Consider the following 17,837-nt stretch of genomic DNA (forward strand, 5'->3'; position numbering starts at 1 on the left):
CACAAATCGGCTAGTACTGCAAGTTCCCAAATGTTGTTTTCAGATATTTTATTATGAGATATGCATTATACTTGAAAGGGAGCAAAACTAAAATTGTACAAAAAATTAGACCATGGCTTTTTAATACAGCTTGTAGGAGACCTGTCTGCTTTTTAAAAACTACCTAAATAACAAAAAAAAAAACCTTCTACAAGTAAGGTGTCACTCCAGTATCTAAATGATATTCTATTCTGTAACGCATTGTCTCAAAACTATTGTAATATATTTTCTTGTCTTATCTGCTAAATCAGTACACTGAGCGTGACTGGAACACACTGCATTTTCACTTCCTGTCCTTTCATAGATGGATTTGCGCATGCGCGCGCGTGTGTGTATATTAAATGTGACCACAGTGCCAGTTGTAAATGGCAGCTCTGAGATACTTTTGCTGTTCATTGAACATAGAGAAGGAAGAACTCCAACGTGCAAAGCCCTTTGTGTATTTAAAAATAATGATCTCTTCCTTAATAATATGAATCACATTGTGGTTTCTTGAGGGTAGCCTAATATCTGATAACCATAGAAATGGAAGTATAGTTTCTAGTGCACATGGCACTGACAGAGGAGAAGATAGATTTCTGTTCCTAAATTTTAAATAACTAGGTGCAGAAAATGTTAGCTTTGTGTCATTACATAGGTCAGCTATTTTTTCGGTCTTGTTAGAATATGGTTCTGCTGAATACTATTTAGCTTTAGCCAGTTTAGTTGTTGTGTGAACAGGGCTTTGTTCTACAGCAAACCTCCCATGTTAATTCACCCCAAGACTGGCAGAGTATCTACTTTTGAACAAGGAATCAAGAATTGGGATTTTGTTGTAGATGCACAGTCCAAAAAATTCAGGTGTGTACAAATGAGTAAATAGTCCTGTTACATGCTCATATTTTTATGCAAATACACTGTGCTCACCCACATGTACTTGAAGTACTGAATGTTCAGATACATGCCCCAGTGTGTGACATAATGACTGCTCAATCAATGCAAATACAGCTGCTTGTTGGGTCTACTTTGAGTATTGTATTGTCAAACATTTATGTAAGCAATGGGTTTTGTGAGGAACAGACCTGTGATTCAGTGCAGTGCAAAGCCTCTCTGAGCTGCTTCTTGAAGGAGAAGTATAAACAATAACCTTATTGTGAAAATAGTTTAACTTAATACATTTTAAACCATATAAACTTGTTAAATTATATTCTAAATCAGTTGTGTACTAATGTGAATGGAATTTAAGATTCCAGATTACTCATGAACTTTTGTATCTAAAATGTCTTAACAAACAGTGTCCACCTTGTAGAAAGTGGAGATTGGCCTCTGGCAATGAGAATTAAGTTGTTGTCTCCCAGGGCATGACTCCTAACATTTTTTCTCTCCAATAGTGAAAGTTTATTTGGTATACTGATTGTGTAAGAGTTAAAGCTACTGAGAGTGGTTTTATGCTTGACCCTGGCTTTGTAAAAAAGGTTATATTTTAAAACCATTAGGAGTTATCCTCTCCACTAGCAAAAGTAAGCCCTGCCCATGCTGATAGCATCTGAGCAAAAAGCAGATGCTGCGATGTAAGCCCAGGCTTAGCAGAACTTGAGTGAGCAGACCCTGGGTTTGTTAACCTAGGGCTTGAGCGTCTGCATTCATTTGTAATCCCCGGTTAGAACTTCTTGAATCCTGGGTCTCACCCTGGGCTCCAGCATCTACACTGCATTATGTATTATTATTACTTCATTACTAAGTTCTACCCTGATCGTAGGGGACTGGTTAAGGTGATGTATTGAGATCCCTTCCAGTTCGGCACTTCCATGGTTCAATGCAGGCCCAGGTTTAACCACCCTCTTCCTAGCACCCTTCCAAAATGTGGCCGCTCTAGCCCTTTGTTCATGATGCAGTGTGGGAAAACTTGACAATCCACCAAACTTGGCTATGTAGATGACAAAGGAAGTTGGCCTGTGGGACTATGGAATACTTAGTGTTGTCGGACTCCCAGAGGACAAGCCCAGTGGGTCTGTGTCTGTACTGCAAAGCAGTAGGGTCCTGGCTTGACTCAGGCTCAGACCCTCCACCCTTGTGAGGTTCTGGGACTCTGGGTGTGAGCCCCGGGTTAGTGTGATTTGTGTGTACTCAGAAGAGGGGTAAGGCTTGAGCTTGGGTGTGAGCCCTGGGCCTAGGCTGCATTGTAAATATACCCTTTATTTCTACCATAGTAGCAGCAGGAGGCAGCCAAGCTGCTAAGATCTACAGAGGAGAACTAGCAGTGGACCGTTTAGACAATCTAGGGGTAGAAAGGGGCAGAAATGTGTATCCTCAATACCCAAAGACCAGCAGTGATTGAAGAAAATGGCTACTAGGACAGAAATCCATGTTCTCGTTCACCCTACACCCTCGTCCTGTGAATATCAGCTAGCAGTGGCAGAGGAACGCCATACTGGAGGGCGGGGTTGGGGTGGGGAGGTGCTGTCAGAGCAGAGGATTCTTTATCCCCAGAGCTAAGAAAGATATAGGAAGCTGTGATCCCTTCCCGTCTGGTTAATGGGATACATGAAAGGGATCATCTCTGTTGCACGCAGGTAGACCAGCAACACTCATACAAGAGGGGAACAAGGAGGATCACATCACAAGTAGCTGGTTTCTGTTAGCAGTAAAACTGCCATTCTCCTCCTTCAGGTGTGGGAATTGTCCTCTGCTTTCCTGCAACACCTGATTCATTCTTGCAAGTTAGGGGTGTTTGTTCTTGTCCCTTCATTCTTGTTGAAATTATTATTTATGCAGGGCATTACCACGACTCTAATTTAGCCATAAATTCCTCAAATCGAGGGGCTGAATGTATTCATATAATTGCTCTAAATAGGCCTAAAAAGCCTAAATAATAAGTAATTTACCATATCCAAACAGTAACAAAATATTTGTAAGCATTTGATCAAGATACCCAGGTGTTCTTAGACCCATGTTGGTCGGCTCCAACTTGATTAGACAAGTATTAGCAAAGAACTCTTTAAGAGTTTACATTTTTATACCCCTTACAAACAAGTGATGTCATTCCTACTTATTAGACCTCCGCTGAGGCCAAATGAAGCAATTTCTTATGTAGCTAATTTATTACTGCCCTGGTACCTAATTAAGCATGTTTTATTTCTCGTATTTCAGCCCAAACCTTAAATAATACGATACTGGTATTTTATCTCACCAGCTGCTTCGAACTAAAATTAGATGCCTGTTCATCTTCTATAGGAACTGCAATTTCTTTTTGTTTCTGAGTTGACTGCTGACTTACTTGTATTTAGCAGTTCATGTTCTGTTTGTGTGGCATGAAATCTCCCAGCCCATAGTGCTGTTTATTTGGAAGAGTTGCTTTTCTCATTATTTCTAAATTTCATATTTCAATGATCATTTTTAACTTTCAGTTTCCTTCTACCTTTTCCTTCTTTGACGTGTGTGTGTGTGTGTGAGAGAGAGAGAGAGAGAGAGAACTGGATCCCCCGCCCCCATAAGTAAATTAATTAGATGGGGAAGTATTGCACTGGTCCAGGTTGCTAAGTGAAATTTAGTACCATCTGATAGCTAGTTCGAGCCCTCTATCCGCTGTCCATATCATACGACTACCATCATTATTGATACTCACATTGGCAGTCACCTGATTGATTCAATGACATTTGTGAAAGAAAAGTTCGGTCACCTTCTGACAACTTGATGAGCAGCAATCTGCCTCCCTGGTAATATTTTGTGCGTGTGCGCACATGGTGGGGAAGGAAGTCCATTCTTTGCTTTCAGGGCATAGAGTTAAAGGTTTCACTTTTTTTCTATCAAGCAATTTTTGAATGGTTTAACTATTAACTATCAGTTTACATGTGCAAACATAATTGCAAGAAAGACTTGACAAGCATTACTAATTTACTGGGAATAAGTAAAATTATTCCTGTGTTGACTGATTAAAATCCAGTGTAGAAACTGTATAATTTAAAATGTAAGATATTAAGCTTTCTTCTGTATAATAAACCCACCCTGGTCCCTGCCCTTCAGCATGACTACCTACCCATATATTTTATTAAAAGCTTTGGAAAATTTGACTAGTTACTCAAGAAAGAGCAACTGACAACTTTGAAAAGGGACAAAAGTTTACATTCCGCTTTCCAAGGTTAGGTTCTATGCACGTTTCAAAGCTGGCTTTCTTTGAAAACACCATTGTCCTGCCCTCACGAACAAGCAAGATATTCCATAAGCTTTATTATGCATCTAGCCTCTCATTAAACTTGCAGGAGATTTCAAGCAGTATGTGTAAATGCATAGCAATATGATGCCTGGGGGACGTGTATATGCTGTGGGCACCTTGCCATACATGAGAAGGTTCCATGGTAACACAAGGTGTGATGTTTGCTGAGTTATTTCAGACACATTGTGTGTGTTGCCAACAGGATGTGAAAAGAAGATAAGTGGAAGGGAAGGAAGGAGGTGGGGCACTGGAGAAGCTTCCATTTCAATTACAACAAAACACATTTAGCAGGTCTTCCTGATTTACGTCAACAGTTAACTGCTTACATTAACATGAAATGAAGGGGGAGGCATAGTTAAAAAGAAGTCTTGGCTGCTTGATACTATTGAACCATGAGGTATATGATATCGTCAAATGCCACCAGTGTGGTGCTCTGCTCTGTTCAATGTTGATAAGTTGGCTGCGTGCACGTGTATTCTTCCTTGTGCTGTCCCAGCTCTGCGCAGATAGCTGGCACAGCAGATCTCAAGCGAACTGCCCAATGACCACAGACTCCGATAAGGTACGAAGGCACCCAGCCAGGTTTATTGCCAAACAAAACACAGTCTCTAGGTCCCCAGATCAGATGTCTACAGTTCTGCTAGTACATATTTGCTCACTGACAATGGACCGGCTCAGTCAGTGGCGGGATTTACCACTGCCCCCTAGGTCAGACAAAGACACTACCCCAGGGACGCATTCTTATACACAGGTACAAACAAGTTACACATCACTCCTGACGTATTGAGATGAACCCCTCTACGTAGCAAGGTACAACCCCTCTGCGTGTTGGGGTGCTGCCTCTCTCCTGGTATATGTTGGTTTGAACAAACAAGTCTATCATATCCTTTCGACTCTTTTAGGATTGGTCAGCCTGTTCCTTATTATCTGTGTGGAATGTGTTCGTACCACACTGTTCTGGTGCCATCCTGGTCCATTTTTATCCTATTAGTGCTTAATACCCTTTAGATATGTGTGTACATCGAATTAGCAGCCACCTTCTTGACAATTTTTGTGAGCAGGGCCTGCCTCTGGCTCACAGCTTAACTTTGCTTTATGTTAGCAAAGTCTTGACCATTACTTTAGTTCAGGCCTCATACTGGGCCTCTGATACCAAGGTTTTGTGTTTCAGGGCCTCATCTTACTACATATGGAAAATTAGTGTCTTCCCTATGTCTCCAGCAATTTCTGACAATACAATGGCTTTTTTGCTGCTTTAGTGTTCAGGGGTCAAACCTTGATGTTCAACAACTGGTTAGTTTCACTGGGATTCAGACGAATACTTAAGGCACCAAGGGTTTTAGAAAATGTGTGCAGAGGAGGGAGGCAGAAAATTGGCTATTTTGCACCTTGAAATAATTCTAGTTTTAAAAAATAGCCAAACTTCTGTGTCTAGTTCCACTAAAAAATTAGATTTGGAATAAACAAAAAGATGCAAATGATTGCAATGAATTAGTGTGTGTGTGTGTATGTATGTATGTATATGTATATGTGTATGTATATATACACACACACACGTGTATATATACACACACACACACACACACATACACACAGAGTATGAGCCATATGATGAAGATCTGGGAGAAAGTTATTGATAAGAGACTATGAAGAGAAGTAAAGATCAGTGATCATTTGGATTTGTGCCAGACAAGTCAATAGTGCATTAAGATTGATAGTGGAAAAATATAAAGAAAAGAGAAGAACCCTGCACGTAGTGTTCATCAGTCTTGAGAAGTTAGCTCGTGATGTATGAAAATGAAGCCGATATCTGAAAGTTATATCAGACTCACCCAGGAATGTACGAGGGTGATGTTATCACTAGGGCCCTACCATATTCACATCCATGAAAAACACGTCATGGACCATGAAATCTGGTCTTTTGTGTGCTTTTACCCATAATTGTAAAGTAATTACCAAACAAGTGTTTGAAGTAACAGGAGAAACAGGAAAGGCAACAGGAAAAATGCTGAACCTAGCCCACATTTTTAAAAAAGTGTAATTGCAAGAATGTTTAATTGTAAATAGTACTATGTCTTATACAGGTTAGCTCACAAAAAATTTAATATCTTTAAGGTGATCGTGACCTAGAAGCCCTTTAAGGCTACGTGGCAGAGAGAGACCCTCCACCTCTCCGTAACTGACATCAGACCTGACACACTCATTACCACCATAATATAGATCTAAGGCCATGAAAAATGCATGTCAGACTGTGGAATCTGGTCTGCCACTGTAAAATCTGGTCTTGTGTGCATTTACACTATACTATACAGATTTCACAGGGGAGACCAACGTTTCTCAAATTGGGAGTCCTGACCCAAAAGAGAGTTGCAGGGGGGTCGCAAGGTTATTTTATGGGGGTTGTGGTATTGTCACTCTCACTTCTGCACTGCCTTCAAACCTGGATGGCTGGAGAACAGCAGCTTTTAGCCAGGCGCCCAGCTCTGAAGGCAGTGCCCTGCCAACAGCAGTGCACAAGTAAGGATGGCAATATCGTACCGTGTCATCCTTACTTCTGCTCTGCTGCTGGTGACTGTGCTGCCTTCAGAGCTGGGCTCCTGGCCAGTAGCTGCTGCTCTCTAGCTGCCCAACTTTGAAGGCAGCACCACCACCAGCAGCAGTGCAGAAGTAAGGGTAGCAGTATCGCAGCTCCCCCCCCCCCTCCCCCATAAGCTTGCGACTTCCCACAACTCCTTTTTGGGTAAGGACCCCCTACAATTACAACACTGTGAAATTTCAGATTTAAATAGCTGAAATCATGAAATTTACGATTTTAAAAGTCCTATGATCATGAAATTGACCAAAGTGGACTGTGAATTTGGTAGGGCCCTAGTTATCACAGCTGGAAAACCAAATGGAGAAACTGAATGGTCTTTAGTAAGAATCAGAGTATATCAAGGCTCGATATTAAACCCCTTTGTGTTTACATTGGTGTTCAATGCAGTTACAGAAAACATCCAAAGAATGGCACCATGGTGCATGTTTTTTGCAGACAATGTCATGCTCATGCGGGAGAATAAATAGGAAATGGAGGAAGATTTAGAGGGATGGAGGTGTGTACTTGAAAGAAATGGCTTGAAAATTGGCAGAAAAACAGAGTATATAGTCTGTAGATTTCCTGATACCTTGTAGGAAGTCAACAGGACTGTAAGTCTAGGGAGCTAGCCATTACCAGAGATACAGAAGTTCAAGTACCTAGCTGTGATAGTACAGGATAATGGCGAACTCAGCGATGAACTTGTAAGTAGAAAAGGAAAGGCATGGACTAAAGGGAGATAAGCGAGGGGAGTGATCTGCAATATGAGAATGCCTGTTACATTAAAAAGTAAGTTCTTCAAGATGGTGATTAGACCAGCACTTTTGTTTGACTGAGTGCTGGGCACAAAGGAAGAGACCGGAGCAGATCTTGAATACAGTGGAAATGACAATGATAAAATAGATGCTGTAAGTTACAATGTTGGACCATGTTTGGAACAAATGAATTAGGGGAAATGTGAAGGTGGTATCAATTATAGAAAATTATCGAAAAGCTGAGGGAATCCAGGCTTAGACGGTTTGGGCATATGAAAAGAAGACCAGACGAATATATAAGAAACTGTGTTAAACTTAGAAATGGAAGGTAAGAGAAGGGTTAGAAGACCCAAAAATATGGATGTCACACAAAAGTATTTGATTAGCTGTGGAGTTTCTGAGGAACTGGTTAAAGACAGACTGTAATTGAATCATGGGATGTGTGCTCCACCTGCACATTGTAGCAATGGCTGGAGCAAGTACTGTTTGTGGGCAAACTACAATAATTCACATAAACCAAGACAAGTTAACTTGGCCTCAGTGAAACATCAGCGAAATAACAAGTGCTAGAAATATTTGGCTAAAATGTTTAACCATGGCTGAGATTTCTGCTATGGTTATACCAAAGTCATATAACTGCTAGAGATGGTCAGAAAACGGGTTTATTTTCCACAGAAAATGAAAATTTTCATTGAAAAACTGAAAGGCTAAATGTTTTTTCACCAAAAACTCAAAGTTGAAGTTTTCTGGGGAAAGAAAACGCTTTCCACCAATGTTCATTTAGTTCAGTACTCAGTTTTCTGTAGAAAAACAGTTTTGATGGAAAATTTTCAACCAACCCTTTAACAACAGGGATTGGTTCACGTAGTCAACTCTGCAGAACTTAAATTTTATTAAAAATGTCTATTTTAAATTCACTAGTTTGCATCATTGTGTTTGGATTGAAATGCGTAACTTAATGTTTTTCTTCCAAACTAATAAAAATCCAAACCAAGCTGCTACATGTTTCAGATTAGGGTGGGTGATATATAATTCATATTTTTGGGTAGTTTGGCATTCTGCCTAACCCAGGAGTGGTTCTCTCTCTCCAATCCTAATTTTATCCTTCAGACAGGAAATTCATGTTGCAGATTGAAGTGGTTTGTGTTTTGTAGGCTTTTTCCTCACTTTTGACTATTATTTCTATAGTTTTTATAAAGAACACTGATAAGTAATCAAATATTTTTGGATTAAATGTTACACCTTGGGGTAACAAGAATTATCTTTTGGATTTGTCTTGTTCATGTTCTTTTTTTCCATTGGCATTTGTTCTCCTCTTCCTGAACTGCTTTTAAGAAAAAACGTAAGAAAAAAGAGACTGAGTAACCGGGAAAGGGATTGGATTTTGTATTCCTTGCTAAGCAATTCTCTTAATGGAAGGTGTAGCATTTGCTCCTTTTTTTAAAACCGTTTAATGAATCTGACCTGAATCTGCTTTGAGCTCAGTAAAGATTTCTTAGCATAATCTTGCCATCTTATTTGGCATGAATGTGCTGGATTTGTAATGGAGTTAGACTTGAGGGCAAAAGTTGGAAAGATTTTAAGTGATATACTTAGAGCTTCTAGTTTTTGGTTTCACATACTATGTACTTGTCAAATTTAATGGTTTAAATAAAATGACTTAAGGCCAGCCTCTGCCCACTGGTGCTACAGCTGTGTGCTTTATGGCAAAATTTGGCACTGAAATGTTTTCATGCATATCTTTGAGTTCCTAGACACTGCCTCTAGCCAATTTCCTATTGGAAAGCACTGGAGGGTTCACTGCTCACAGCAGACATCTTGGAAGCATAGCCGCTAATGATTCAGTAAACTTATTTTTCTTGTGATTATTTACTGAAGTTTTTAACAGCTGGCAAACAGCGTCATCTATGATGTGGATGTGAATTTTCTTGACTAAGCAGGCATTATTTCAGGGAGAATTAAATGATTTTAGAATGGGTACCCTCTTCCCCCTTTGTGTTACCTGCTTCATGGAGATAAGAAATTAGTAATATGGAGAACAGGGGACAATAACACAGTAAAAGATAAGGACCTTTTGCTTATCTATACAGAAGGGATACATAATGTCTGGATGATGACTGTATTCATAAGTAAATGTAAAAGAAGCATTCAATACTGTGAAATGTCTGAAGATGTAAAATTAGAGTTTAATGGTGAGCTTACTACATTGCCAATGATTAAAGGTGAATGCTGTTGGGTGCTGAATTCTGGATTCTGTTCAGGTTTCCTCACCACTGTCCTTGCATTTTGACTGTCCTTCAGAGTAATTTTTCATATTAGAGGATGGATAGGGATGGAAAACTGGCTTCTAGTTCACCTGTTCCTCATTCAAGTAAGATGAGTCACTCAGAGCAAACTCAGTGTCATTTCACAAACTGATTACGCCTTCTGTAGAATGTGCGTCATTCCCAGAGGAGTTCCTGAAGTACTGTTTGTAATATTGTCATACCAATATAATAAAAAAACAGAAGGATCTTATTAAGAGGGATAAGGCAAAGATGCCACATTTATTGTTAATATAATAATAAAGCAAAAAGTAAACAACGTTGTTTGACCACTTATTCCTATTACTACTTATTCCTCACACACGCGCACACACACACACATATTCATTCACACAATCATTCATTCAAGTTCTGTATAGGTGTTATAGTTACCAGCCCAGAAGTTGCTCATGCCAAGTTACTGGCCAGGTATCTTGGTCATGAGGATGGAGCTGAGTCTGTGTAAGATGCACCTGATGCTCCTGGAGGCTGGCAGCAGAACCAGAGACTCAAAGTCCTCAGTCTTTGGCGTTCATTCTTATAGGAATTAATTCCTATGTTAGTCTATGGGAGCTGTTTCATCCTGCTGTTGCTGACTCAATCAGCAGATGGCACATTCCTGATGGCTCCACACTGTCCAAAGTTTGTGTTTCTCATACTTCCAGGTGTTGGGGTGGATCCTAGTTTTCCCTCGCGGGTTGTCTGGTGGTCCACTTGACGCGTTCTTCGGCTGATGGATACTCCCTTTCTAGGCTGGCACCTCCCTAACCATTCATGTACATCAAGCATTCATCAACGTACATTCCATATCTTAACCATATTTTAATTTACTGTCTCCACCACTTTCGGGGTGTGTGCCTAGAAGCCGTTGTTGTTACAATGAAGTGAAAGTCACTTAAGGGCTTATAGAGTTTGTTTACATTGTATCAATTACAGGTAACATAGTTTTTACTTCAAGAACAAAGTCAATTAACTTGTTTGTAATAGAGTATCTTTCACAGGACAGATACAATCAATGTTTTCTGCAAACAGGAGCTTACAAGTTTTAACAGAAGAACTAAAAGATTTTTGTACTTGGTGAAACTGGGGGGTCACTGTCACTGAGGGAATCACTGTTAGTACCTTCTTTAATATCCCTACAATATGACAGTGAGTTGGGTTGTTGCGAGGCAGTCAACAAGAGTTGTAAGCTGTGCAAGCAGACTTTTAAAAGAGTTTTTGCTTTAAACTTCCTTTTGTTCTGTGTCCCAAAGATCAGGACTCATTTTTTTTCACTGTAACCCACCCTCTCATTAAAGCCATCATTGGAATGGATAAAATTCTTGTGACTTGGACTGCTTAATGGGCTGTGGAGTGTTACAGTGCAGTCATTCATTCCTAGAGTGTACCCCCGGGGTTCTCAGACTTTTGTACTGGTGACCCCTTTCACATAGCAAGCCTCTGAGTGCGACCCCCCCCCCCTTAAATATATAAAAAAGTGTTTTTAATGTATAACACCATTATAAATGCAGGAGGCAAAGTGGGGTTTGGGGTGGAGGCTGACAGCTCGTGACCCCCCATGTAATAATTTGTGACCCCCTGAGGTGTCCCAACCCCCAGTTTGAGAACCCCTGGTATACCCAGTCTGCTGCCAATCTAAGGACTGAGACACTAGCGTTAGGAATTGAGTTTAGAAGTCAGACTGCTACTGCTGGGTTATAAGCCAGTCCTTTAAACAATCCTTAATAAAGAGTTATCAATTCAGTGACATCCAATGCTGTATTCTCTCTCTTCAGGCTATGACTTCTGCCAGGTCCTCCAGTGGTTTGCTGAGCGTGTTGACCGCATCATCCTCCTCTTTGATGCCCATAAGCTGGATATTTCTGATGAGTTCTCGGAGGCTATTAAATCATTCCGTGGCCAGGATGACAAGATTCGAGTGGTGCTGAACAAGGCTGACCAGGTGGACACCCAGCAGTTGATGAGGGTCTATGGTGCACTCATGTGGTCCCTCGGAAAGGTGATTAACACTCCAGAGGTGTTGCGAGTCTACATTGGTTCTTTTTGGGCCCAGCCTCTACAAAACACGGAGAACCGCAGGCTCTTTGAGGTGGAAGCCCAGGATCTCTTCCGAGACATTCAGAGTCTCCCACAGAAGGCAGCTGTGCGAAAACTCAATGATCTCATCAAGAGGGCAAGACTTGCAAAGGTAAGACAGGAATAGAGCCAACTTTATTTTCAATGACCAATCTCTTCTACGTTTGTTTCATTCGTTTTTACTCTCTCCTCTTACATCTTTCCCTCCCCACCCAGAAACAAGGTGTTTTCTGGAAAATGCATTCAGTTAACAAAGTTAAAGGAAAAATTATTGTTAAATTATGTGTTGAGCTGGACAGTAATGTAGTGAACCAATCAGTGGACCCTTTTAGATGGCCATAGAAGGAAAAGTACTGTGTTTTAGGATTCAGAGTAGCAGCCGTGTTAGTCTGTATCCGCAAAAAAAACCAGGAGTACTTGTGGCACTTTAGATACTAACAAATTTATTTGAGCATAAGCTTTCGTGGGCTAGAGCCCACTTCATCGGATGCATGTACTGTATTTTCCACTGCATGCATCTGATGAAGTTATTCTCTAAAGTGCCACAAGTACTCCTCGTCTTTTTGCGTTTTAGGATGTTACTCTCTCTGCCTTTTGAAGGAGACTTGAAGTCTAGGATATCTTCTCTTTCTAGTAAGGAGAACTTCATACTACTAACATAACTAAAGGGGGGGGGTTATGATAGAGCTCTGTAAAGTCAGGAATAATGTGGAGAAAATGAATAGGAAGTGTTATTTACTCCTTCACATAACTCAAGATCTAGGGGTCACCAAATGAAATTAATAGGCAGCAGGTTTAAAACCAACAAAATAAATACTTCTAAGCACAATGCACAGTCAACCTGTGGAACTCATTGTCATGGGATGTTGTGAAAGCCAAAACTATAACTGTTCAAAAAAGAATTAGGTAGGTTCATGGAGGATAGGTCCATCAATGGTTGTTAGTCAAACTGGTGAAAGATGCAACTATGCTGCACGAGTCCCGAAACGTCCAATGGCAAGAAGCATCTGGCACTACCCACTGTCACAGACAGGATACTTCTGGTATAGATGGACCATATGGTCTGATCCAGTAGGGCCATTTGTATATACTCCCTGGAGCTCATCAACAGCTGCTAGGCAGAGCAGCTGATCACTGAGCAAAACAGGATGCCCCCTTCACCAAATACCAAGTGTACCACCTTCACAGCACTTGCAATTCCTGGATCAAAGATCACAGTTCAGACCCAGACACTTACTTCCTTTAACACACGTGGCAGCACACAGCATTTGTAATAGATCATGGCCAACCAACATATTGCCGATGGGAAGTAACTTCTCCGTAATCAAAATTTTTTTTTTTTTTTTTTTTTTTTTTTTTTTTTTAATACCACACACACACCCACACCCCACTTTGGCACTTCACATCTATTAAAAGGAGTAATACTGCCATATTGAAACTTAAAAACCATTCATTTACTTAACAGAACTGCCTGTATATCACTGTTTTGCAAGCCAACCCAACAATAGAAGTAATATCCTCTGATTAAAACTGTATTTCCAACCCATCATCTCCCACATACTCCGCTAAAGGTGGGCTTCCCATTATTTCCAGAAGAAATCCTAATCTCTAACAGACCTGGGAGGAAATGAGTTCTAAGATTCTAAGAGGTTCATTCAGGGCAAATGCCCTACCAACATTGTCCTCTGTTTTAAACTGTGGAAAATAGTATTTGCATGTTGCTAATCAGATAACCGCCTTGCAGTAGCTACTTGATTTGTGTCCATATTTCTAGGCTTGGCAGTATTTGATTTTTATTTAGATTGCCTGTTGAAAGTGTGTACTTAATTTTTTGTTAGGCCTCTAATTATCCTTGAAACTAGCATCTTATTTGTAAAGCTCTTGGAATTATCACCAGATTGCTTGTTTATAATTTTAAAGCTTTCTGATTATTACTTAACGCTAGTCTTCAAAATCCCTACTTAATGGCACTAGCTTCTGCTGTCCTTTCCTGTCTAGGCCCAACCTGGATAAACTTCAATTGCTATGTTTTAAATGGTTTCCTCTAAATATTTCCTTCTCTTCCTTAGTAGACTTCCTTTATTGTATAGTATTAAAGTTCCAGATAGAATACTATCAAAAGTACTCTGGTATTCTGTTCTTCTGCAAAGCCCTAGGGAATGTTTAATAATTAGCACCTTTCCTTTTCTAAATCTCAGCATGCAAATGATTTGAAAACGTTTTTTGCTGAAAAGTCGGAAGGAAGAAAAATCAAATAACTTTGAAGCTATTGTAGAAGAAATTTGCTACTTACTAAAGATTTCTGTGACATACAAATGCAGATGATAGTATTTTGGGGCTTGTCTGCATGGGTAAATTATACCTGTGTAGGCTAAGGTGTGAGTTTGAACCTGCAATATAGTTATACTGGTCTAACATCCTGTGTAAACATTCTTATTACAGTATCTGAGGGCCTTTTATCAGTTTGTCACTTGGGAAACTAAACCAAAGAAAAAGCCACTCTTACACTGGAATAAGAGTGTCTATGTGGGGGGTTTATGCCAGGTTAACTATATGGGTTGATTGACTATACAGTAAAACTTTCCTGAGTAGGCAGCCCTTAGTGAAATGAGTTAGTAATGTGGAAAACTGAGGACTAGAACTACTGATATTGCCTGGAATATTTTGAAAAAATATATTAGAAACAGTTGACAATCATTATTTAAAATTCCATTTTGATATCAAGTTTCTGTTAATATTTGTTTCTTAAAAGTTAATCTGTCCTTCCTGCAGTTCTCATCTGATTTCATCAATCTTATTGGCATACTAATCCCTTTCAAAGTAATTGATTGTGATGACTGAGAAGCATCAGGAGCAGATGACTCTTAATCAACATAAATCCTATTTAAATACAAAATAAAAATGGATGAAGTTGAATTTTTTTAAGTGAAATTAGTGTTCATTGAATGTACTCAATTGACATCCATGGAAAGGGAAGTCAGCTGCTTATCTAAGCAACAGCAGTGTAATATGTCTCCGTCCTAGCTGATCTTAAAATAGCTGTCATTCTGAAACACAATTTTGTACACCCTTCTTTGAACAAAATCATTGTAAAGTATTTTATCTTGGTCCATTTCTCCAGACACCCGCCACACCTTCCCAGTCTGTCCTGAAACTCATAACATATCTAAAAATAAAACAAGGGAATTCCCATCGCACTGTCTAGTTCTTATGATTCCTTTCTTAGCTTAGCTTATCATTCCTTTCTAGTGTCACTTCAAAGCCACAAGGGTGTAAGGTATTAGTTATAAAATATTTTGAAGATGGAAAACATTCTTATATTATAAAACCTGTGTGATATTTACGGAATTGTAATCAGTTGGAATAAAAGTACAGGACTGTAGTAATTGTGCTTTTCAAACTTGCAGTTCCATATTTTTTCTAGATGCTTTATACATATATAAATCTATTAAATCCTGTAGGGCTGTTATTAATTGGCATTGTGTTAGAAGTGTGCATTACCCATACATCTCCCTTCCTGCAGATCTAGAATTTGTATACCGAAAGCTGTCATTTTAATTTTGTCTCCATTCTTCCATTTGTGCAGAAATTTAAACACAAATGTGTGTGAAAGCAAATATGTATAATGTTTTTTGTTTGATTTATTGTTTTTATGTGTAGGAGCAACAATGATCTGTATATGGTCTGTCAGTGATTAGAGGACTGCAGTAGCTGTCCACAGACCTCGACTGTAATGATCATTCTATTAGATCTTGAAGGAATAGTGAATTAATGACATTTAAGATGACCAAAATGAAGCCAAAGAGCAAAAATATTTCAAATACAACCCCAGCAGTATTCCTCCAATTCTTCATTATTGTTCTCCATCCCCTGGTATTCTTGCAGTTGTCATTTATCACGTACTTAGAATCGTATGGTATTTCAGCATTAGTATTCCTTGTATCAGTGTCTTTCTCAATAACGGCACACTAGTTTAAATTATTGAAATACACACATTATGAACATTCATACACTAACTCTTTTCTTCCTCATTACAATAAGAAATAGGTTTCACCTATGTGAGAATGTAACAATCATGGTGTTCTCTGCAGTGATACATTTATAGGATAATAGGAATTTTATAAGCAATGTTCAGTTTGTCAGACTTCTAAAACTAAAAGGTCATGTTTAATCTTTTCTGCTAATTCAGTCAGGTATCTAAATCTCATTTGGAATCCCTAGAATGTGAATGTTCTGGGCCTACATCCCAAGTGTATAATTGATCTGCCAGTTGCAAGATTTGTGGTGTGTTTTTTTAAAGAAGAAAACTAACCATTTCAGAACTCTTGATTCTTACACTGGAATCAAATGAGACATGGCTATCTTCTTGGACACTTTCCAGTGCATCTAGGTTCTTCACTTTTGAACTTTGTCATCCTCAACACACACAAACCCCTTTCCTCTACGGATGATGCTACCTGTGTCTCATCTGTTTTGTTGTGAAGGGATTCCATGCAATCCTCTAGGCTATGGGTGAAGTGACTTTTTCTCAATGATTGCAAGGTTACATTTGTTATAAAACAAGAGGAGACGTTCCATGCGTGAATAGAATCATAGACTTTAAGGTCAGAAGGGACCATTATGATCATCTAGTCCAGAGGTAGACAACCTATGGCACGTGTGCCGAAGGCAGTACGCGAGCTAATTTTCAGTGGCACTCACACTGCCCAGGTCCTGGCCACCAGTCTAGGGAGCTCTGCATTTTAATTTAATTTTAAATGAAACTTCTAAACATTTTTAAACCTTATTTACTTTACCTACAATAGTAGTTTAGTTATATATTATAGACTTATAGAAAGAGACCTTCTAAAAACGTTAAACTGTATTACTGGCATGCGAAACCTTAAATTAGAGTGAATAAATGAAGACTCAGCACAGCACTTCTGAAAGGTTGCCGACCCCTGATCTAGTTTGACCTCCTACACAATGTAGGCCACAGAATCTCACCCACCCACTCTTGTATCAAACCTGTGTCTGAGCCACTGAAGTCCTCAAATAATGGTTTGAAGACTTCAAAATGCAGAGAACCTTCCAGCAAGTGACCCGTGTCCCACGCTGCAGAGGAAGGTGAACCTCCCTTCCCCCCCCGGACTTCTGCCAATCTGCCCTGGAGGAAAATTCCTTCCTGACCCCAAATATGGCAATCAACTAAACCCTGAGCATGTGGGCAAGACTCACAAGCCAGACACCCAGAAAAGAATTCTCTGTAGTAACTAAGATCCCACTCCATATTTGGTTTTCAGTTTGTTTTTAGGTCCATTTCTATACTGTCTTTGTCATATGAACCAAAAATCAACCTTTTAAGAAAAATTAATTAGTATGCGCACACACACACGCACGCATGTAAATCTTGCAACTAAAGGAGTTATACTAAAAGTGGCCTACCAAGGACTCTTAGAACTCGGGAATATCTGTTTTTAGTTGGAGGGCCAAAGAATTAAAGTTGGAGCTTTCTCAGTTCTCAGTCAAAGGGGCGGTGCTGTCTGAATCTTAGCATAAAGCACTTTTTCCCAAGTGTCTACACGAAGTTTGAATTAAATTGGTATTAACTAACACACAAGTCTTATACAGTCTGATTAAAAACCCATCTCAGTTGTTCAAGGTTTCTGTTTCTTGGCAGCTGAAGTCATACCAGCTATAGGTCTTCAGCTGACAATAGAACCCTCAAGCAAACAGTGGGGGTGGGGAGAGTGGGAGAATCCTTTCAAGTCTCCTCTAGAAGCCGGAAGGGGTACAAACATATTTCTTTCTTTTACAGGTTACTTTTGTATAGAATGCTGTAAAACATGTTCTGTAGTATCTATGTAGGTATTTGTACTGTGTTTATCACCATGATGTTTGCATGCCTATGTTCTCTC

General features: G+C 39.6%; 1 protein-coding gene across 1 annotated transcript in view; it reads left to right on the forward strand.

Moving 5' to 3' along the window:
- The window catches only part of EHD4 (EH domain containing 4), a 76,476-nt gene that overhangs the window by 36,741 nt on the left and 21,898 nt on the right, over positions 1–17,837 (forward strand). The window contains exon 4 of the mRNA XM_032793847.2: positions 11,640–12,052. Coding sequence (XP_032649738.1) covers positions 11,640–12,052 — 413 coding nt within the window. The remainder of the gene's footprint in view (positions 1–11,639; positions 12,053–17,837) is intronic.

The sequence above is a fragment of the Chelonoidis abingdonii genome, chromosome 4 (genome assembly GCF_003597395.2).
Source record: "Chelonoidis abingdonii isolate Lonesome George chromosome 4, CheloAbing_2.0, whole genome shotgun sequence".
In the NCBI taxonomy this organism is placed as follows: domain Eukaryota; kingdom Metazoa; phylum Chordata; order Testudines; family Testudinidae; genus Chelonoidis; species Chelonoidis abingdonii.